The sequence below is a fragment of the Rosa chinensis genome, chromosome 6 (assembly GCF_002994745.2).
Source record: "Rosa chinensis cultivar Old Blush chromosome 6, RchiOBHm-V2, whole genome shotgun sequence".
NCBI lineage: Eukaryota > Viridiplantae > Streptophyta > Magnoliopsida > Rosales > Rosaceae > Rosa > Rosa chinensis.
Window position 1 is genome coordinate 59114901 of NC_037093.1, and position 24419 is coordinate 59139319.

The 24419-nt window shown below is 35.8% G+C and overlaps 2 protein-coding genes across 3 annotated transcripts; both read left to right on the forward strand.

Annotated features, from left to right (window-relative positions):
- The first annotated feature begins 16437 nt into the window (after positions 1 to 16437).
- Positions 16438 to 17443, forward strand: LOC112171672 (uncharacterized protein At2g29880). The gene is made up of 2 exons (XM_024308818.2): positions 16438 to 16603; positions 16701 to 17443. The coding sequence occupies exons 1-2, from the start codon at positions 16520 to 16522 to the stop codon at positions 17319 to 17321; spliced, it is 705 nt and encodes a 234-aa protein (XP_024164586.2). The 5' UTR covers positions 16438 to 16519; the 3' UTR covers positions 17322 to 17443.
- Positions 17444 to 17656: 213 nt separating this feature from the next.
- LOC112169208 (protein ALP1-like) lies at positions 17657 to 19225 on the forward strand. 2 transcript variants are annotated; one of them, XM_040507571.1, is made up of 4 exons: positions 17657 to 18107; positions 18218 to 18274; positions 18347 to 18443; positions 18544 to 19225. In XM_040507571.1, exons 1-4 carry the CDS (start codon positions 17763 to 17765, stop codon positions 19050 to 19052), a joined length of 1008 nt encoding a protein of 335 aa, XP_040363505.1. In that variant the 5' UTR covers positions 17657 to 17762; the 3' UTR covers positions 19053 to 19225. The 2 variants fall into 2 exon arrangements, with proteins under 2 accessions (XP_040363505.1, XP_040363504.1); XM_040507570.1 differs by having other exon boundaries at positions 18218 to 18443; positions 18544 to 19222.
- Positions 19226 to 24419: the final 5194 nt, after the last annotated feature.

The window sequence follows — 24419 nt, forward strand, 5'->3', positions numbered from 1 at the left end:
AGACAACTTATCATACCAAACTCCCTTATATTGCATTTCATTACAGTCACTTCCATTTGAACTTTGGGACACCAAACCAATATCATATATTGAAGGTTCATACGATCCATCCATGCCTGAAACAAAGAAAATATTACTCAAGTATTAACAAACCATAATCAATTGACATTATGTTTGGTCTAATTTCCTAGCCCGGACCATTCTCCTAGATTATGTTTGACAAGATAAAACTGAATCACTCCATTTTAAATCTTCAAAATGTGGTAGAGGCTAGCATATACTTGGGGCAAGACTGGTAGAATAAAGAAAAAATGATGCTGAAACATGCTTTACTTTCTAACTTTTTCATGGCTATAGTTGGATTCAAATTGCTGGTAGGACCTAGTGTTCTTGGTTGCTGTATAATTTATTCCATCTCTCTTCTTAACCGAACATGTGATTGTGAAGATTGTAGTGGAAAACCTTAGACATGCTGAGCTTGTGACCTCCAAACAAATGACATTATAGTTTAAAGTTGCTTATATTATCATGTCACTTCATTGTAAACCATATTAAAAAAATAAAACGAAAGAATGGAGTAATTTGAAAAACGTTATGTTATTTTCATAACTACTTCATATATGGTGTGCTATTTTTCTTGGAGGGGTATAGAATGTCAAACTAATACCTTTTTTTTTTGGTCAACCATGACAAACTAATATGTGTTTCACTATCTATGGATTATATAGTTTGCCTCTACTTGGACATCTGGTATTGGCCTTTTGTTGTTATAACTAAGCAATCTATTGAAATAATAACAGTACAAAGAGTATGAGACAACTAAGTTGCTGAAGGATATGTTTTTGGCATTTGTAAAGCATCAAAGTCGACTTCACAGAAGGTTACTTATAGTAGAGGGAAAGATCTAGCATTTGATGCTCTGAAGAGATGAATGCTTAAAGCTTAGCTTCTTCTACATGTTAGCGTAGGATCATACAAACATATCATCTCTGGTGAACGGTATGAAAATTATAAATGATATTGTCTGTGTGGACTCCATGAAAAGCCAATTGAAGTCTGTAACAACTAAATGAGATTTCTGATTGTAGACTGAGCCTGGATACCTTTAGATATTTGTCTGTGTATTCAAATCAAAGGGTGTAGGTATGTGTAGCAACAACCATTTCCATCATACTATAGTGCACCCATTTTTCTCAAGATACTAGGTACACTCCTTTTGTGGCAAGGGAAATTGAACTATGTCATATCAAAGCCTAATTTTGAGGAAGGAATTGCTATGGTAGGGCAATACAATGTAGCTAAAATTTCGAGCAATAGAGATAAAGCATCGGCATACCTGCACTTTGCTGAGGGTTAATTCCAACACCATCTTCAAAATAACAAGCAACAAGTGAGGAATGACAGAAATCTAATATCAAGAGGTAGACCTTACAACGGTGATGCTCAAATGTCTATAAGTGACATAAACTTGCTTTTCTTGATTGTTACTTAGCCAGTTACAAGGAATTGGGGAAATTACATGCCAGGATATATAAAAGCAACAATATTTGACCACTCAAGGCATTGATAGCCTGGGAATAAAGACCTCTTGCCGAGAGTCGCCTCATGAATTCGAAACTGTTTTATCATTGTATATAAAGCTCTATCCTTTCTCATTCTCCCCTCGATTCAATAATCCTGATTTTAATTCCAGCCTAACATCACTTCCCTCCTCTGTACGTGGATTAAAAGTCCCTGCTCTCAATTAAAGACTACAGCGTCCTAAATTCAGAGGATCTAATCCAATCATTAAAGTATCGCCGTCACTTCCCAGAAACCAATAGCCCTAATCTGATCAATAACCTCTAATGATTGAAGGATTCTACGTACCTGAGAATTGATTGAAACATCCAGTTGTAGTGGTCGTTCTTTCTCGCTTTGTACATGAACAAACTGTCGTTCTTCCTCTTTTCCTTGTCTTCTCCTCTTTTTCAATTTAGGGTTTTTTTTTTTTAATTTCATTGTAGATATGTAATTCAGAATTTTGAAAAAGAAAAAAAAAGATAAGGTTTATAAAGGCTACCTGGTAAGCAGGTCACCACTATTGAATATTTCTAACCATCAGATATATTCAACTTTTAATTAAATCTAACGGTCTAAAATATTCAAAAAACTTGATGTATGGCATACGTCAACATATGCTAGAATTTTCCGTCGATGAGTTATGACTTGTTGATAAGTTATAATTTTAACATTGTAAAGATCACGAGTTCGATTATCACTGACATATATAAGGATAGAGTGAGATAAGGATTTAAATATATATATATATATATATATATATATATATATAATGTTAAGTAATAATAACCTTACAAGAGATAAAACTACTGAGTGGCCTAAAAAAAAGAAGATACGAATTGGGCACTTAATGTTACAATTATGGGTATAAAATAGGCTGGGCTCTGGGCCCATTGAATCTTTCCAAATCTTTTCAATACCCATCAAGTTGAGGTGTTTGATGTTAACTTTGGGCTTAATTTGGAGTTTAGGCTCACTCCTTTACCCTTTTTTTTTCTTTTTCTTCTGAGGCCTTGACTAAATGTCTAAATTTGATCTAGAGAAAAAATCACAAACAGTATATGAACTTTGAATGATTCTACACTTTGGTGTATTAACTTTCAAAACTATCAGATTGGTGTATCAACTTTACATTCCTTCTATCATTTTAGTGTATGCCGTTAATTCCTCCGTTAAGTATGCATTTCGCAGAGGTATCTTTGTCAGAAAGAAATTTCCCGCCAAATATGTTGACTAATCCCATATGCCCACAGCTTAGCCTCAAAGCCCTTCAACTTTCCCTCCAACATTAGTCACATCTCCATCCAAATTAACTGATAAGAGATAAATAGAAATACATTACCCAACTTATTTGAAATGGAAATGGCAATTATTATGTCTTTTCTTTATCAACTAATTCTTTCAACTCAATACTCCAAAATAAAATGGCACATCCAAGTGTAATATTGTTCATATTAATAGCTTCAAAATACAACCTCACATAATCAAGTATTCTCAAAATAGACCATCAATAACTTCCCAAAATACCACAACAAACCAATAATCGGACTCAAACATTTGGTCATTTGCCGGAGCCATAGACATCACAAGCAAAGTATAGAGGTTGTCTAAACTCAAAAACCCTATATTAGATGGAGTTAAAGGTTCCAAATGGGTCTAACGGCTCCCTCATTTGGTCCATTTTGAGGCTTCATTGGCTTTATTGGGTGCATCTTGCTTGTAGTTAACTTGCCTCTCTTCATCTGGGCAGTTACTTGTTGTGTTGGAACATTGAAATGCACATCCATAATTAAGGAATCATTTGTCACTTGAACATCGCCATTGTGCGGTGATAATTGTTGCAATGAATTCTCCATGCTTTCTTGTTCAGCTCTGACATTCCCATCATTATTTAAATTTTCATTCTTCACATTTTCTGCTGAATTGTCATTAGGAACATGGGCCTGCAATTAAACGGTATCAACACATCAATATTTCACAAGTTTCAATAAGCATCAGCAATATTTCATGAGCATCTATAATATTTCATGAGCGTTTCAATGAAAAACAAAAAAGCCTAAGCTATCATCAAGCTCTAGTTGGCAAGACATCAGAAGCTGCCTCTCTCAAAAAGACTTCAGACATGCCAGGACTTTTAAAGAGGATGTCAAGGTGTCTATTGAGGATGATGTGCTTATTATAAAGAGTGAGCAAAATAAGGAAGAGAACAAGGATGATGCATGGTCTAGTAGGAGCTTCAGTTCCTACGACACACACCTTCACTCTACCTAAACTTTGTACACTTTCTCATAATTAATGTAATCATAGATTTGTGTCTTGCTGATCAAAGAAGAAGAAAAAGCCTTTGTATGAACAAACAAAATGTCAATCAGTATCAATGAATGCATACCCTTGGTTGAGATGTACTAGTCTTTGATCGTTTGGCACAAGTTCTGCGATTATGCCCTTTAACCTTACAGAGCGTACAAGTAATTTGACTATAATAACTTTTAGGCAGTTATGTAGTTCCAGCTGGTGGTGGATCCTCACCTAAGAAAAAAATAATCAGACAAAAGCCTCATTGAACTAGTTATTTGATTTGGGATAATTATTAAAATGAATTCAAGCCCCATTGAATTTGTATAGTACCTGGTTCGTTATTCCTGCTCATCTTTGGCCTTCCAGGAAGTTTTCTAAACTTTGGAGGCACAATTGGTCTATTTATTTTCTCCCATTCATCAACTCCAGGGATTGGGTTGATCACTGGCTCATATGCCATCATGTATCTCTTCTTCGTAAAGCACTCATCCACAAAGTCATCAGGTGATAGCCCCTTAGTGCACATGGAATTCCACTTAGATCCCATCTTCGACATGAGCATGATTTCTTATCAAACTGAACATAATGTTGAGACACGACCCATGCCATGTACTTCAAACCTCATGTGCACAGACTCAAGTGGAGTGTATTCATGACTCCTATCAGCGTTCTTCTTGATCAACTTCTCTATTCTTGGACTTACTTTACTTCTCCACTTATATCAAGAATTTCTCCTATTAGCCAACCTGATCATTGTACTTACTCTCATCTCCTCCAAACTAGTTAGTATTGGCTTCTTTCTGGACTCTAGGATGCTTGCGTTATATGACTCACACAAGTTGTTTAATAAAATGTCACACTTCGCTTGTATATTAAAGTGTGACCTACTCTAGTGCTTTGCTGACCTATCATTCAACCATTTCCAAGCAAATATAGATCTCTTAGAAATAGTTTCCATGTTTCGGTGGAACCATATCATTGTTGTAGACCTTGCACAATCCCACATCAACTGTTTTAGCTCCAAACCGGTGTGTCCATCTCCCTTGAAGTTATTGTATAAGTGCCTCACATAATGCCGATGTTCTGAGTTTGGAAACAACTCCTTAATAGCAAGCTCAAAGCCTTTTTGCTTGTCAGAAATAAACATGTAATGGCTAGAGATGTCAAGACTTAGATCCACCTTCAACAAATCCAGAAACCATGTCCAAGTATCCCTGGCTTCTATCTCCATAACCACCCATGCTATAGGGTACCATCAACATTTCTCTGAAATATCACAAAGTCATCTTCTTCGTGGAGTTCATAGTCACTATCCACAATCGGTTCAAAGGTTGGATCTTCTGCACTATCCTTACTGTCAGTTGACCATTCGTGTGTTGCATAACTCGTCTCACCCATAAATCTTGTCTTGTATCTGTTTTTGAGTTTTGGTTGTGCCTTCTTCTTGAGCCTTTGGGCAGGAGTACTTGGTAATCCGTCAGACACCTTTTTCTTTCCTTTGTCAACTTGTTTTCTAGCCTTAGATGATCCTGCTACACTTGTGCTTTGGGCTACTAGTGGTTCAGCTAGAATTGCTTGAGCATTCATTAACGGTGGCTCACTTTGTACATCTACCAAGTCTTCAATGTGATGGCCCATATAGATTAGGTGGTTCAATTCAACACCATTCTCTTCTTCTCGAACATTCCTTCTGGAATAAACACTTCAATTACCCTCTTGCTTGGTATAAATGAAACCATATCCATAGCATCACTATCACTAGTTATAGGTAAAAAAAACCAGTTCCATTTTCACTTCCTGGTATCTAGAACCAATAACTGATTGGCGCCTCCCTATATCCCAAGTCAAAGGCCCAGACGTTGAACTCTGTCCAAGCCATTGTGTCTGGATCAATACCATCGACATATGCAACTTCACCTCCCCTGTACTGCCTGCGCAAACCTATACTATAAAACCTTCCTCCATGATTTATCTTCACCGTAAAAGCTTGACTTGGAATGGGAATAAAGAGACAAGCACACATGGCAATGACAAAAAAATAAAATTATAAAGCTCCTCCAAACTTGTGCAACTTAAACTACAACAAATGATTAGCTACTCAAGTCATGATCAAAATTGCATTTCTGACTATTGAAAAAAATAAAATCATATTATAAGGATAATCAACCCAGCTTTCTACTGGTTCTTCTTCACAATGACAAACCCACTTCTAAAACAAGCATCCAACAAAAACAACAATTGATTGATATAGAACTATAAAAGAGATAATAACAATATTAAACTATGGATAGCTTTAGGCCTCATCAAAAAGCCCGCGAATCAAGTGGGCCGATGGAGGCCCGCCGGCCCTGAGGGCTAAAAGCCCGGCCCGGCCCGTTAAAAAGTCCGCCTAGGTGGGTAGTGGGCCGGCCCGCCAAAAGCCCGCAAAAACCCGGCCCGGCCCACCAAAAGCCCGCTAGGCCCGGCCCGTAAAATATTATATATATATATATATATATTTATATATATGTGTGTGTGTGTGTGTTTATATATATATATATATATATATGTAGATATTTGTGTGTGTGTGTTTATAAATATATATATACACACACATATAGATATATATATATATATATATATATATTTGTGTGTGTGTGTGTGTTTATATATATATATATATGTGTGTGTGTGTGTGTGTGTGTGTGTGTGGAAATTCTTATAATTCTATATAGAATATGTGCATTAGTGCATATATATATTCTACATATCGGTTGACCAATTCGATCGGATTCGAAAATATGGTGAAATTGGCTAAATTTTTTACTACACTCATAATTTATTGTAATAAACTCATCCAACGGTCGGTTTTTCCATTTTCTTTGAATTGATAGAGGTTGCTCTTTAGAGTGTATGATATATAAATATAGGTTTATAAGAGTAACTAAGTTTGACCTAGTGGATCGAATTCGAAACGAGAACCAAATTGGCTGAATTTTCTACAACCACCATAAAACATTACAATCTCTCCATCGAGCGGTTGGTTTCTCCGAATTCATTTTCCACTTCATGGTTGCTTTATAATGAACCTCAACAATTTAAATGTAATGTATAAGTCATACAACTTTAGGAGGAAAATTGGTATAGGCCAATGTGTTTGTAATTAAAATTAAATTTTTTTTTATCTCATGTCCACACACATCCATGATCCATTGATGGAATATTTACAAACGTGATGTGAAAAAATAAGCATGTTTCGCGGTCGTCATGCCATCGGTTAACCAAGAAAGCATACAAGTGATGACGGTTGACCAATACGATCGGATTGGAAAATATGGTGAAATTGGCTAAATTTTTTACCACACTCATAATTTATTGTAATAATCTCATCCAATGGTCCATTTTTCCATTTTATTTGAATTGATAGGGGTTGCTCTTTGGAGTGTATGATATATAGATATAGGTTTATAAGAGTAACTAAATTTGACCTAATTGATCGAATTCAAAACGAGAATCAAATTAGCTAAATTTTTTACAATCACCATAAAATATTACAATCTCTCAATCTAGCGGTTGATTTCTCTAAATTCATTTTCCACTTCATGGTTGCTTTAGAATGAACCTCAACAATTTAAATGCAATATACAAGTCATACAACTTTAGGAGACAAATTAATATAGGCCAACATCTTTGTAATTAAAATTGAAATTTTTATCTTATGTCCACGCACATCCATCGATGAAATATTTACAGACGTGATGTGAAAAAATAAGCACGTTTCGCGGTCGTCATGCCATCAGTCAACCAAGAAAACATACAAGTGACGACGGTTGACCAATTCGATCGGATTCGAAAATATGGTGAAATTGGCTAAATTTTTTACCACACTCATAATTTATCGTAATAATCTCATCCAACGGTCCATTTTTCCATTTTCTTTGAATTGATAGGGGTTGCTCTTTGGAGTGTATGATATATAAATATAGGTTTATAAGAGTAACTAAATTTCACCTAATTGATCGAATTCAAAACGAGAATCAAATTAGCTGAATTTTTACAATCACCATAAAATATTACAATCTCTCAATCGAGCGGTTGATTTCTCTAAATTCATTTTCCACTTCATGATTGCTTTAGAATGAACCTCAACAATTTAAATGCAATATACAAGTCATACGACTTTAGGAGGCAAATTGATATAGGCCAACATCTTTGCAATTAAAATTGAAATTTTTATCTTATGTCCACGCACATCCATCGATGGAATATTTACAAACATGATGTGAAAAAATAAGCAAGTTTCGTGGTCGTCATGCCATCGGTCAATCAAGAAAACATACAAGTAACGACGGTTGATCAATTTGATCGGATTCGAAAATATGGTGAAATTGGCTAAATTTTTTACCACACTCATAATTTATTATAATAATCTCATCCAACGGTCGGTTTTCCCATTTTATTTAAGTTGATAGAGGTTTCTCTTTGGAGTGTATGATATATAAATATAAGTTTATAAAAAATATTATCTTTAAAGATTTATTTGTAGATAAAGCCCGCAAGGTTTAGCCCGGCCCGGCCAGAAAAAGCCCGCGAGGCCCGCATTAAATGGATGGGCTTGGAACCTTCAATTTACAATAAAGCCCGGCCCGTTGATGAGGCCTAGATAGCTTGGTTTTGCTCAATAGGAAGATTCTTTGGTTTTGTGGGAAAGCTAGTTCAACTTCAGCATAATTAATCTTGTTGAACTCAAAGATGATTCAGTGGTACACCATGAGTTCTAACAACTGATGACTTGTAGAGTTGACCATATACATATAGTATAGTTTGCTTCCAACATGAAGAACTACCCCTCAAGTATCCAACCCCGTTTATAATAAAATACACCCTAATTCACCTTCTTATCTCTACACTTTAAGCTGCCAATGTATGCATATATAATAACTCACCTTCTTACCTCTACCTTTTAGCTAGGATTTATTTGTTTATTTTTTGAGAACATCTGCTTAGCTAAGATGTAAAATTTTCACATGCAATCCAGACAAACATCAGAATTGATGCAAAGAACCTTATCATTATAAGATAGCAAAATGGGGTTTTTGGTTATTGTACAGACATAAAGACTTTGTTTTTTTTCTTTCTTAAACTTCCCTTGTTGATTTCTGTTATTGATGACAAAGCTTTGAATGCAATCACAAATGAATAGCTAAAACCACAACACATTGATACAAACACACCCAAACGACCAAAGAATTGAAAACATTAACACCAAAGCATAAAATCAAGAGAGGCTCTCTCTTGACAGGAGATCGAGCTAGTGTGTGAAACAACCCAGAACAAAAGAATCGGTAAAACCCTAATCGTAATCATCATATATATATATATATATATATAGAGAGAGAGAGAGAGAGAGAGAGAGAGAGAGAGAGAGAGAGAGAGAGAGAGAGAGAGAGAGAGAGAGAGAGAGAGAGAGAGAGAGAGAGAGAGAGAGAGAGAGAAGCTGCTGCCAATTTCTGGGCGTATTTATTTCTTAGTAATGGGAGATGCAAAATCACTTACCATCCGTATAAGGTGCTTCTCCATCGATCAAGCCAGAAATACTTCCAATAATTCGCCATCATCACTCGAGCTATTTGTAAAATTCACATATTGAATCTCACTATATGCGGTATCGTTTGAGTAAACCCTAGTTTTCTCAGAATCTCATAGAACAAACTGCAAGAGAGAGCTAGGTTTTGACATGATCGTTTCCCTGTTTGGCTTATGGTTTAAGAAGAACAGTACCAATTTTTTCCCTCTTCTATCAAAAGGGTTTTGACATCTTCGATTCCAATAAGATGAAAATACCCTTGGAAAATGGCACATGACACGTCATGTGATCCTACTTGATGGAGGGATTAACGGCATATACCAAATGATAGACGGAATGCAAAATTGATACACCAATCTAATAGTTTTGAAAGTTGATACACCAAAGTATAGAATCATTCAAAGTTCGTACACTGATTGTGATTTTTTCCCTTTGATCTAACATGAATGCACTTATTCCATCAACATATTTTTATTCTCACTTCCCACCAACGGCCTCTCTCTCTCTCTCTCTCTCTCAAATCCACCTCTGATTTAGACTTCCGACGACACCGGCAACGATGATATCATAGTTGGGTTGGCAGTGAGGCTATAGTTTCTAAATTGGATTCTGTAAAACTAGACGCACGGACCACCTTGCTGCTTTGAATTGAACTCCGATCGATTTGCAAGTCCAATGTCAGAGATCGTGAGAAACTAGAAGACAGAGTTCGTCTCCATTGCAAGCCGAAATTTCGGTGATCAGTTTGGGAGATTTCGGATGAGTTGTTTGAGCTGACCATATGTCTCAGTCGACCTAATTCCTTATTTCGGACGTTGCTCTCCTTGCCACTCGACGTTCCTAGAATGAAGACGACAAAGACTTCGTCTGGTCCTCAACTAATCAGCCTTCTCGATATCTGTGCTCGTCTCTCGTAATGGAGCTTCTGCTCATATCACTAACAACTCTTATTACTTCACTACTAGCATATGCCTTATAGAACACTTTAATTTTTCTGTATCTTTTGCTCTATAGAATATGGATAACCGTATCAAAAAGTCATTAGGTACGGTGCAGTCACGGATTGAAAAAGGAACGAGTGTTTAGTTTTTGGTGAAAATAAAAATTGATTTCTAAAGTCATAACTTGTCACGCCCTTGATTTTACACACATGAAAATTGATATATATATATATATATATATATAATCCCATAATTATACATGCGTGAACGTTCAGTCATCAATACAAAATACCTGAAATCTTTTTCCCTTTGACTTACACACATATTGATGCCCTGAACCCTCAAAGTTAATATACACTTGCTCCATAGAGTTATATATTACACAAGCATACGAATTAAATTGTCGACAATAAGATAAAACGTAAATGCTCCTCAGAGCTCACTACAACGGAAGTCCAAATAACGGTAAAGTCACAAAATTTGCTTCCTACCGTTTAGCTGCAAGTATGTAACCCCAACTTCAGCCCTGATTATCCTGACCTGCAGGATTAACCCCTACACCGTTTGAATGGTGCACCGGGTTGCCACACAACAAACTCGGTAAGCTTTTGCAAGCCCGTATGAGTAACTCAAACCACACACAACTCACACGAATCACGTTTAAAACAATAAACAAAGCACGAGATAAACTCACTCAAATCACGAGATAAACTCACACGTTTAAATCAATAAATAAAGCACGAGATAAACTCACTCAAATCACGAGATAAACTCACACGTTTAAATCAATAAATAAAGAACGAGATAAACTCACTCAAATCACGAGATAAACTCACACGTTTAAATCAATAAACAAACGTGGCGGACAGACTAGAGCTCTAACTGATCGTATTCACTAACCCGACCAAAGGCGTGAAGTCCCGATTTTCCCACCCACGATCCTCAACTCGTAAGTCTCTGGACCCGCGGTATAAATACCAAAACATTAAAGGAGTCACAATGGACCCAAAATGTTACACGAATCTAAAATGAAAGATTCTCCATAATTGATCCCTATCAATTACTCCCGGTAAAAATCCATATTTAAATAAACCACCCGCGAACTAAAATTTCCTCAAATACACAAATCTCAACTCTTTTCAAAACAAATCGAAATCAACATTTCTACAATCATTTGTTTTCCAAAAGCCACAACCCAAAACAATAAAAAGCATCATTTCATGCATATTGTTTCAAAATCCACAAACCACCAGAACACATATATTTCACGTAAATATATATATATATATACGTAGTCATCCGCTCAAGAATGCCTACTAATACCAACTATAGTTTGCAGTTAACTAAATAACTCTCAAAAGATAAAGGTAAGCCCGTTCGTGAATGAACTTCGTGAGATTACTCACCTCGAAATTCTTGCCGCGTCTTCACACCACTAGACTACTTACAGAATGCACTCTGTCAAGCACCTAAGAAAAGTACAGCCTTGATTCAGTCAATGAAACACAAGGAATAACGTTCGAAACCTTAAATCGAACCAAAATTCCCAAAGTGATGCCAATCGAGGCGAAACCACATCCAAGACCACCCAATGTCTCCAGAATACATCTACGATCGATGTGACCAAACCACAAGTCGATCGGACGCTCAAATCCTCACGGAACGAATAATTTCACCGACATGAAACGGCAAAAATCATAACAATTGCATACGAACTCCAAAATTTGCATATTATATATCGAAACGCTCGTATCAACGAGTAGAACATATATAATACTAAAAACAGTTCCTTAAGTGGCCGGAACGCCGCCACAGACGGTGGCGCACCGCCGCCGGCCAAAACTCAATATTTCACAAAACTCCTAACATCAAAGTTCTTCATCTAAGCCGGCCGGAAAACACAACTCCGGCAACTTTGTGGCTTCATGTTTCCTTGGTTGAGTTCAGAATAGGCTTGCTGATCGATCTATGGTGTTTGTTTTGATCGGTTTACGTGGAAATCGGTTTAACTCAGTTGGGATTACTGTTCACGGCTTGTGAGGTAGTTTTCGATCCCTTAAGCTTGTTTTCTGACTTCGAGCCGGGTCCGAAAACACCAACCTGCACCGCCTTCTACCGCCGCCACCACTGAGAATCGGTGCTAGAGGACACCACAAGGACGACCAGACGGAGGAGACGAACTGATCTGGAAAGTTTCGTCGCCGGAGACCGCCGCAGTTCGCCGGAAAAGTCGGGTCGGATCGTCCGGGTTCGGGTCGGGTCAGCCGGATAATTTCGATTCTGAAGGTGCAGCCGAGAGAGAAGAGAGAGAAAGGAAATGGTTTTCTGGAAAAGGAAACTTATGAAAATAGTAAGTTTCTCCTTCGGGAAACTTCTATTTATACCAAAATGGAAATTCTTTCTAATGGCCATAACTTTCTCGTACGAACTCCGATTCTCGCGTTCCAAGTGTCCACGAACTCGTATCGACGCACTCTACAACTTTTGTGAAGGAAGTTTTCAGAGTACCCCAACGTATAAAAAGTCAACCTTGAACCCCCCCTAAAGTCATACTTTCCGAATAGAAATTCATCCGAAACACTTCCGCTCCATCCACGAGTCACGAAACCGTCCAATAACCATAACTTAGATTCCGGAAAATCCTCGGAAAATAAATGCGAATTTCCGGGACATCACATAACTGATACTAAAAAAGGATCGATGAACAAATATTAATAATAATTGGAATAAAAATTAATACCTTTTGATGATTGATACTATCTCTTTTTCAACTGAAAGTTTGTTTGATTAAATTTTGTTTCCCAAACTGTAATTTATAGCACCTCAACATCAATATCAATGAGTGGTTTGCATTGGATGTGCACAACGTGCACAGTTATTCAATATGGAAGTACATCAGTGCACAATTAGTATTGGATTTGGAAAGTCAATGCATAATTAACATTGGATATGGAAAAGGGTACACAATTTGCATTGGATATGGAAACTGAAATTGTAGCTATTGGTTACCATATTAGATACAAAAACAAGCAAACTTAGCTAATAAAAACTAAGTACAATTATCTGTATGTTAGAGAAAAATTTGGAATCTTATTTGTATTTTGACTCTAATCCACTTCAATTAAAACTCTTTTTTTTTTTTTTTGAAAATCATTCTCAATATGCACCTAATATATTAGAAATAATAGATATGCGGCAAATTAAAACTGATAATTATGTCAGTGAATTAAACCTGGTTAATAATTATATTTGAAATACCACCAATTTTTACTAAACGTATGAGAATTTAATGGATACAGATATGCATAATTTATTTGGTAATTATGCCATTAACTTATAATACTAAAACTCTAATAACATATTAAATCTAAAAACATAAGAAAATAATGAAACATATATTTTTTGCAATACGATTGAATATGGAAGTGCACCAATGCACAATTAGAATTGGACTTGGAAAGTCAATGCATAACTAACATTGAATATGGAAAAAGGTGCACAATTAGCATTGGATATGGAAACTGAAATTGTAGCTATTAGTTACCATATTGGATACGAAAACAAGAAACGTGTACGTGGCTAATAAAAACTAAATACGATTATCTGTATGTTAGAGAAGAATTTGGGATCTTATTTGTATTTTGACTCTTACCCACTTCAATTCAAACTTCTTCTTTTTTTTGAAAACTTATTCTTAATCTGCACCTAATATATTAGAAATAATAGATATACGGCAAACTCATAATTATGCTGGAAAAGTAAATCTGGTTAATAATTATATTTAAACAACCATCAATTTTTATTAAACTTATGACAATTTAGGGGGGTGTATTGTATATGGAATTACTGGCACTTTTAAAGAAATCCATGGAATTTAAAAGTTTGGGTGTATTCAATAGAGACTTTTAACAGTCCATAAAAGTCTGGGTGTATTCAATTAGGATTTTAAAAAATCTTTATGAATTCCACCAAAGTCTAGGGGTATTCAATTAGGACTTTTAAAAATGAATAGAAGTTTAGGGGTATTCAAAATATCATTCATACATACGGAATTAGAAAATCATGGAAAATCATGGACTTTGTAGTGTTAAGTATAAATACCAAATTCCAATATTTTTCCAGCCACCAGAGCAAAGATTTTGAGCGTGGAAAAGTCTGTCAAAGTTCTTCTCTCTGCGCGTTCAAGGTTGGTCCTCCATCATCTCTCTTTCATGATTTCTTTTTCTTTTCTCTATTATTTTGTGATATCAACCTCTAATACCTAACATGTTCATTGTTGTTGTTGAATTTGATTTTTTTTTTTTTTTCAATTGTGATGCTTGGAACCCTAATATTATCATCAACTCCTAAAACAAAGCCAAATAATGTATATGCCTAATGCTTTTACGGTTCGATCATAGTCCTGCATACTATTGCGGTTATTGCTATTGTCGTCGCTTGTTTGCTGCGTATGTTTCTTCTTCTTTGTTTTTCTCGCTAGGTTTTCTGTTTCTTTTGTATTTGTTGCTGTCCTATATGGCATGGTTCTCTTTTTTTTGCTACTGCTTTGCCCTTGTGGCTCTTAAGTTCGGGTAGATTAGCCAAACGGTGGGTGTTTTTTTTTTTTTTTCCTTCATGCCAGAACTTCTTTTCTATACCTAATAGTGTGTGTGATTTTACCCTGCATTGAGATGGGACTTATGTTGACAATCTCATGTCAACTTTCTTAAAATGATAGTAATGTCAAAGGTGCGATTTGGTTCAAGCTTTGGGTGAATCTATACAGAGTTATTAATTTTCATTCAAATTTTGCTTTAACCCTTCAATTTGAAGCCAATGTTGGCCACCACTAAAGTCGACAATGGCTGATAAAATTATGTCAGGTTATTTATTTTCTTTTTCTAAAATTTTAGTGTTGTTTTTTATGCTTTGAGAATATTATATGTATGTTGAGCAGAGCTTTAATGTTAGAAATTTTACTTTGGGATTACAGAGTAGTAGGTTGAGTAAATAGGATCACTGAATGTTCAAAGAGTTAATTCAGCTAAGTTTGTAGTCAGCTGAGAGATAGGAATATTGTTCTGGAGTTTTGATTCATGTTGGTTGGGCAAATTGCCATGATGACAGTTGTCTGGTACCTTGATTCAGTTTTGTCATCTTTATGGACCTCAATTTCTTTAGGATTCAGATTCTTTTTATTTTCTCCTTCAAATTCCCATGGAAACAGATCGTGATCAAGTTTTGGGGTTATGAGAGTCTGATTTGTGCAATTTATGAGTACTGTTTATAATCATATTGTATGGCATGCTATAAAAAACAAACAAGTGTGGATCAAAATGTAATTGAATGAATTATGAAACAAAGAAAAATTAATCAAAGAGAAGTTGGCTAGGTAATAATCAATATGAACAATGTATCAAAATTTGCTATTTTTGTCTCTGCACCCAATTGTCTGAGTTGGTTCCTTTTGTATGCTTAATGCATGTTTAAAGAAAAGAAGAAAAAAAAAAAAAACCTTGCATACGTTTTGAAGTAATGCTTCTTACCAGAATGATTCCTTATCCCTAGTAGCCAAAAGCATTGCTCTTAATATGAATAGATTCAAGCTGATGAAGGATACCAGCAACTCTTCTTTACTTTATTATTTTGTTGTGTCAGAAAGCAATTTAGGAGAGTATGAAAACAGGACATTGGTGCATGTTTATATTGATATACACACCTGATAGTTGTGCGTCTTGATAACAGAAGGGTTGTCATTTGGGGTCTAATATCTTTCTTGTTTCTTTGTGGAGCCATGTACCTTGGACTTCTAATTTTTTTTTCCAGTCTATACTTCCCTTATGTTTATATTGTTCTGAATTATAATGTTTTGATTGATAAAAGTTGCATGTATGATTACTTTTACGCAATCGTATAGATGGGAGATTCACAAGGGAATGGTAAAAGAAAAGATTACAAAACTTGGAATGCTGAAGAGAGCAATGTTTTGCTTCAACTTATGGTTGAAGGCGCCAAACTTGGATTGCGTGATATTAATGGTGTGATAAGCAAACAAACAGTAGAGACGAAGCTACTTCCTAAACTGAAGGAAAAACTTGGTTGTGAAATAAGTTTTAGTCATTACCAAAGTAGAGTGAAATGGTTTAAGAAACAATACACCAATTACTCTCAACTTATGCGTCATAGTTCTGGATTTGGGTGGGATCCGATCACAAAGAGATTCACTGCTGATGATGAAGTATGGGCAGATTATTTGAAGGTGAGCTTATTGCTTTTTCATTTTATTCTAATTTAGATTTATAGTTATTTCAAATGGTTATCATCATATTGACAAGTGTATTTTTTTTCCCTACTAGTCACATCCAACGCATGGGCACTTTCGGTCAGAAACTTTTCCAGACTATGAGGACTTGAAAATTGCAGTTGGAAATGGAACTGCAACTGGAATGGGCTCAATCAGTTTAGGTGATGATACAGATGCCTCTACATTTGGAGCGGAAGAAAACGGACCTTGGGGAATTGATGGATTAGTTTTTGATCGAAATACTAACATGTTCGTGCAAAGTGAAAATGAGTCATCACACCAAGAAAACTCGCCATCTCTTTCACAACAACCCTCCCAAGGTACCAATGTAGATGCTCCACCACATAGCAGGACTCAAGGAAAACGGAGTAGGACTGACTATGAAAATAATAGCGGCTCAAAGGGGGCAACTAGTCAGGCTGAGGTTTTAGAAAACTTATCAAGTGGCATTGGTAAAATTGTCACAAGTTTTGATAAAATTTGTGGCTTAATGGAGAAGAGAGAATCAAGAGAGAGTGATCTTTTGGATGCTATGAACGAGACCCCAGGATTAACTGATGAGGCTTGCTTTATGGCTCTTGATTTGCTTAATACTAAAGCAAAGCAAGATTTCTTCTTGAAGATGACTCTTGAACAACGACATAATTGGATCACCTATAAACAAATGCAATAGGTGTGGGTCAATCTCCACTAGCGACACCTAATAAGCAATAGGCTATGTTCTATTATTAATTTTAAGTTATGGAGTTTGATTTTATTTTGTTTGAATTGCAGCTTGTTTTGAATGATTTTAAACTGGTATGTTATGAATTACAATTTGATTTTTTGTTTGAATATTTATGATTTTTGATTTGCTTTTGAATGAATGTTAATATGAATAGTGATATATTTTTTTTATAAATATGTTTAGGTGCTTTCTCTATTAGCAATGTCTGAAATGGACATGTATGGAGCTGATGAAGAGGAAGAGCAATTTTACGAGGCTGTTAAGATATTATTAATGGCAATACAAGCAGTGATTTATGTGTTATACGAACTTGTGTTCAGCATACGTGGTGAACATATTAGACGTCCGCTGACTCGTCGACCAGTGACATCAAGTGGATACATATATATGCACAACATATTGGACAGAGACCCTCAAATCTTTAGAGATGTGTATAGAATGTATCCTGACGTGTTTCGAAAATTATGTAGCATCCTAAAAGCGAAAACACCTTTACGGGATACAAGACACATTTGTGTTGAAGAAATGCTTGCAACCTTTTTACTAGTTGTCGGCCAAAATAATCGATACAGTGAAGCTCGGCTGATATTTGAGCGATCTCATTTTGCTGTTAGCAGAAGTTTCAACAAAGTCTTGAAGGCCTTGAATACAATAGCACCACAGTTTATGGCTAAACCTGAATCCATACCACCTAACATAAGAGAAAGTACAAGGTTCTATCCTTACTTTAAGGTAAGCAATGCAACTTTTATGGATGGTTAATTATTTATTTCATTGTACAGTAATGAAGATATTATTTCATTTTTTCTTTTCAGCTATTGATATCTTTTTCATTATTTTAGGATTGTGTCGGAGCTATAGATGGCACGCATATTCCTGCAACGGTAGTTGGACGTGAGGTAAGCAGATATCGAAATCGCCATGGGAAGATATCACAAAATGTATTAGCAGCTTGTAACTTTGATTTACAGTTCATATATGTGATTAGTGGATGGGAGGGTTCCGCTCATGATTCAAAAGTGTTGAATGATGCGATTTCTAGACGAAATGGACTCAAAGTGCCACCAGGTATAGTTTTACGTGCATAAAAAAAATTCAGAGTACTTATTACAATTTATGTCATATAACATATATATAACATACTAATTGCACATGTTTTTATTATTAGGTAAATATTACTTAGGGGACTGCGGATTCCCAAATCGACGTCGGTTCCTAGCTCCATTTCGAGGTACTCGATATCACCTCAAAGATTTTGGTGGTGAAGGAAATCATCCTGTCAATGCAATTGAGTTATTCAATCTTCGCCATGCTTCCTTGAGGAACGTAATTGAGAGAATATTTGGAATATTTAAGTCGCGTTTCACAATCTTCAAATCAGCACCACCATTTTTATATAAGACACAAGCAGAACTAGTTTTGGCTTGTGCAGGACTGCACAATTTTCTTCGACAGGAATGTCGTTCAGATGAATTTCCTCCTGAACCAGAAGAAGATCCGATAGACAATCACGAAGATAATTTTGAATGGGATGATTTTCAAACCCAAGATCAGCAAAGAGAGAATGCTAATGAATGGAGAATGAGTATTGCTACTCATATGTGGACAGATGCCCAACCAAATGCCAACAATGAAAACAATGACAATCAAGAAAGTGAAAATGAGGGAGAAGAATAAATCATATCATTATTTCAAAGACGTCTGCTTATTTGGCATGAAACTTCATCAATGTGTTTTTTTTTCCCTTCTCTTTTTTGGATATCTTTTGGTTTGGTTGATTATATTTGGAGGCTTTTCCTTTATTTTCTTATATGTTTGTTTCATGACATTATTTGAGCTTCTCTGATTCCTACGCTAATGGTCATTAGTTAACATAGCTATGGCATCGTATTTTATTCTCTGACTAATAAACTAGCTTGGTTTTTCTTTTTATAAGTATTGTGAAATCTACATAAGTCATTCATATAAAGTCTATAGATTTTTACAAATCAGTAAAAATCTGTGCTAAAAATCAGTAAAAGTCAATGGTTTTTAAAAAATCAATAAAAGTCTATGAACTTTTTATGGAATCCATGGACTTTTGAAAAAGTCTATCATTTAAAAAAACTCCACACAAATCCAAATACAATACACCCCCCTTAATGGATACAGAGATGCATAGTTTATTTTGCAATTATGCCCATTAACTAATTATACAAAAACTCTAATAACATTTTAAATATAAAAACAGAAGAAAATAATGACACATATACTTTTTGCAATACGGATTGCAAGGAAAGATGATTAATTTGTAAATTTGAATAAATTGAATACAAAAAATAATTAGATATTATTACTTCACACTCTTAACCGTATCTATATCAGATACTTATCCGAATATTTAATATCATATATTAATTTAGTATTTTATTTAGCAATGAATACGGATTTTTGTCTTTAATAAATGTATTAACTTATTTTGTCACTGTTATCAGTACCCATAAAACAAAGAATACTAAAAATATAAAAGGGTGTCATTTGCTCTACTCAAATGATACAGTTAGAAAAGTGTATCCAAAATGGGTGGCCACTAGAGATTTTGCTAGTAGTGCTTTGACAACGTCGTTTGAAAGTAAGGTCTGTGCGATTTTCCAGGGACGAGATAGAGGAGTATGATTTTGTTCAACGAAGCTAGTGTTTCGATGAAGTAGTAAGGGTATTAATGGAAGAGAGGCGGAGAGTGGAGGAAGATGGTTCACAATTCCTGCAGTAGAGGTCACCACATTGAATCTGAGCTTCAATGATTTAGATACTGAAGCTACGAAGCTCATTGGTTTGGGTGTTTTCTCGTTCGTTCCAATAATTTTCTTTTTACAATGGTCATTTCATGACCTTCTTCCATTGAAATCATTCAAATTTTAAGTATTTCATTTAGTTTCTGAAGTTTATTGATCCCAATAAAAGTTTTATTGCCCCCAATAATATGTTTTTCTTTTCGTCAATAAAAGGTCAATAAAACTTTTATTCGCCCCTACAAAAATATAATCTCTTCATCTTCTACCTCAATCAAAGTTTTATTTGTCTAGTTTTAGAGGTTAGTCCTTCTTCTCCCCAATAAAATTTCATTGCCCCCTAATAAAAGATTTTGAATTGATGTAATCTTCTCATCTTCTTCCTCAATCAAAGTTTTATATGTCTAATTTTAGGGAGATTAGTTCTCATTCCCCCTAATAAATTTTTGTTCCCCTCCATTAAAAGCTAATAAACTTTCATTGCCCCCCAATAAAAGATTTTGAATTGATGTCATCTCCTCATCTTTTTTCTCAATCAAAGTTTTATTTGTCTAATTTTATGGCGATGAGTCTTTCTTCTCAATGCCTCAATTTTATTGGTTTTATTGTCCCTCAATAAACCTTTTACTGGGGGACGGTAATAAAAATTTATTGGGGGACAACAAAAGTCTTCGGCAACCTCTCCAGTAATCTATGAGATCTCCGACGACATCTGGCGAAGTCTGGCGATCTTCGGCGAGGTTTCTGACAAAGTCCAGCTACCTTCAACAAGGTTTCTGGCGAAGTCTTAGATGACTTCTCTCACTTCCACTCTCTATATTTGTCACAAAGGGTAGATGACAAAATAGTCTAAACAAAAAACAGGAAAAAAAAAAACTTAATTGGGTATTAGGGAACAAAATAACTTATCTTATGGATAATGGGGAAATTTATAAGTTTAATAGGATAAGTGGGGTTAGTGTAGCTCAAATTAGGATAAAGGAACATTTCACTTTTTTTTTTCCTCTCTCTCTCTTGATACATGAATGCAAAAATTTGATCTTGCTAATTTTAGTATAATATGTAAAAAATGAAGATTACAATAGTGTTTATAAGCTTGTGTATATCCAATTTATTATTATTTGAGTTTGAAGTTGGTTGATTTTTTAGGCTTCTTTATTGAAATGAAATTTTGTTGAAGCAATTAACGATTAGAATCATTTAGAAGGATGAACATTGTTTATTTATGAAAGCAAGAAAAACCCTAGGGTTTTTTAGCAGAGAAAGCAGCGACGCCTTCCCGTTGGCTCTAGCAGCGGAGGCTTCTCGTCAGCAGCGTATGTGGGATGCGTGGGAGGCAGAGGAGCGTGGTCGTCGCTTGGCCTGAAGAGCAGGTGTAGAGGTTGGTTTTTTCTCCTTCTTGGGGTTGAGGAAAAAAGGATCTCTTCGACGGCCAAAGTTGGGATTCCGAGTTTCTGCAATCCGGGAAGAGAGATATCTGGTCTTGGTGTGTTTGTAGGATCAAGGTTGAGCAGCGGCAAGAGGAGGTAGCGCCGACTTGGGTTTTCCGGACTTGGTTGAGTGACGAGCGGTGTGGTAGTTGTCGGCTTGGAGGTGCAGCACGGCGATCCTGGTTTTTCCTGCTTGGGTCATCGAACCAAAGGAAGGCAACCGGAGATGACGGCAGTGCCGACACAGGCAGCCTGGTAGCGATCTGAAGCTCTTCGCAGTCTTCTTGCCTGGGCTTGGGCCTCTAGCTTTGGGCCTGGGCCATGTGGGGTCAGTTTTTGGGCCCAAGTGAGTGGATTTGATTCTATTATGGATTGAGCCAGGTTGGAGGGTGCCTTGACACCCTCATTCATTACTTAATGCCTTGGGCTAGCCTGGCCTAAGAGTTCGACCTCCTTGGGTGACGGTGGGCCTTTAAGGTCTCTAAAGTGCCAGTTGCAATTCAGATCATGATTCTATGGAATTGGTAATTATCTCGAGTTGGACTGGAGAAAGTGGCTTATAGATGAGGATTGACTTCTATTTGTTTGCTGGGAAGTAGCTCTCTTTTCGTACCACAATTGCGTGCCTGGCGGATGGAGGGTTAGAATATGAGTTTTCCTCAGAAGACAAGGAGTTGTTCTTTGTTTATGGGTTCGCTTTACAAGAGAGCTCAAATTGACTTGTAATGAGTTTCCATTGCTTAGATAGGAGCTTGGTCGTTTCCTCGCCATTTTCTGTCTTTAAGTGTGTTAGACACTCTAGCTTATTGGTTGGTCATCTAATGCAATGAACTTTTCTTTCAAAAAAAAAAAAAGATTAGAATAATTTAGAATGATATCCTTTATTATTTTGAGAGCAATAACAAACCAACTCTAACCTTATAAAAAATAAAAATAAAAACAATCGAACTCTGACTTTCATTGGAAGTTAGAGCATGGTTTGCAAGTACATGAGCTCCTCTATTAGCTTCACACTGAATATGAAGCAACCTAAACTCCAAGTGTCTACTCATAGTCTCCTTAATCTCATCATCAGTGAGAAAACTTAGGCTAGAAAAATTAGTTGCATGAGAAGGCAATCTGTTTCATAAATAACTTTGCTATATCTCAAAGTTATCCTTCAAAACAACTAAATCAAACTTTAATACGTTTTTTTTTCTTCTCCGAAGGCATGGTGATGCGGTGGCAAGGTCAAAGACTTTTTGGCTGCAAATGCAAACCCTATTTTTGGGTTTGAGCTTTGCTTTGTTGTTCAAATTTGGGCCTCAGCCCTTTTGGGCTTACTATTTTTTAGATCCACATTTGGGACCCTGCTGAATTTTTTATAAAATATGAGATCCAAGACGATTTTCGTCTCGGTACCTAAATTTTTATTTTAATTAGGATCAATACTTATGAGGAACCGCAAAAATTATTGGTATGAGATTATCAGCGAATCTATTAATAGATGATGGGAAAAAAGCCCATAAATTTTACGGAGTTAATCGAATAGTTTAACAAATTATTAATCTAGCAGAAAAAGCCAAAAAATACAATAAGTTATTATTGTTTTTGTTGGTAAAGAGTTGGGCCCAGATAATATAAGTCACTGTCGGACATTTGGACCACGATAGACTTCTTTTTTGTCCCTACGTCAGATGGAGTCATGTATGCACTGACCTAGGAGACCTTTCTATGTAAAACCTACTCCCAGAGTGCGTGTCAATCACGACCATTTGAAACTACTTACAAGTTTCAACGATACTTTAACAAAAGAAACTAAGAAAGCAAGCACGCAACTCCTTACCAAAGGAAACAAGGCAAACCCAATTAGATTTGAAGCAACTAATGTTACTCTATGCTTTGAAAATGAATCGAGACTTTTCCAGCAACAAAGAGTTATTCAACAAAAAAAAAAAAAGTTATGCCAAAAAGAGAAAAGAAAAGAAAAGAAAACAGTATATTTAATGTTTAACATGTACATTAGTCCACATACCTGCTTTGGTATATAAAATGTAGCACCGTTGGTTATTTAGTTAAAAACATATACTAAGGCTGGACATTTAGTGTCCTTTTATATACACACACAACTCTCTCTTTTTATAAAGGGAAAACATTATTGATGTTTCATGAGTTTTGTGACCTTTTTCTAAGAGTAACTTCACCAATGCAAGTTTTTTATGAGTATAGGCTAATAGTAACTTTTGAGTATCGGCAGCTGCTACACAAAACAGATAATTGATGCTTCTTGACTTTTGTAATTTTTTAAGAGCATATATACATCGATGCATGCTTTCCATGTGTATAGGTAATAGTAATTAAGTTTTGTGAGTATCGGGACTTGTTACACGAAACAGATTATTGATGCTTCATGAGATTCTTAAGCTTTTCTAAACAATAACTTCACCACGCGCTTTCCATGTGAACAAGCTAACAGTAACTTTTGAGTATCGATACCTGTTGCACAAAACAATATATTGATGCTTCCTAAGTTTCATGACCGTTTTCTACGAGTAACTTCACCGATGCATGCTTTCCATCTGTACAGGCTAACAATAACTTTTGAGTACCGACACCCACTGCAAAAAAAAAAAAAAAAACTTTATGCTTTCTAAGTTTCATATCTTTTCCCAAGTGCATCTTCAGTAATGCATGTATTCCAGGTGTACATGCTGATAACTCTTACAGCTAGTTTTGCTTCAAACGAGATGCATTTGTGAGTTGAATCTGACGTTATATTGTTGAACAGTTATATCAAAGGAAACGTATGAGAGGGTCCCACTTTCCACTACCAACTATTTTAAACGTAAAATCTTTTGAATTTG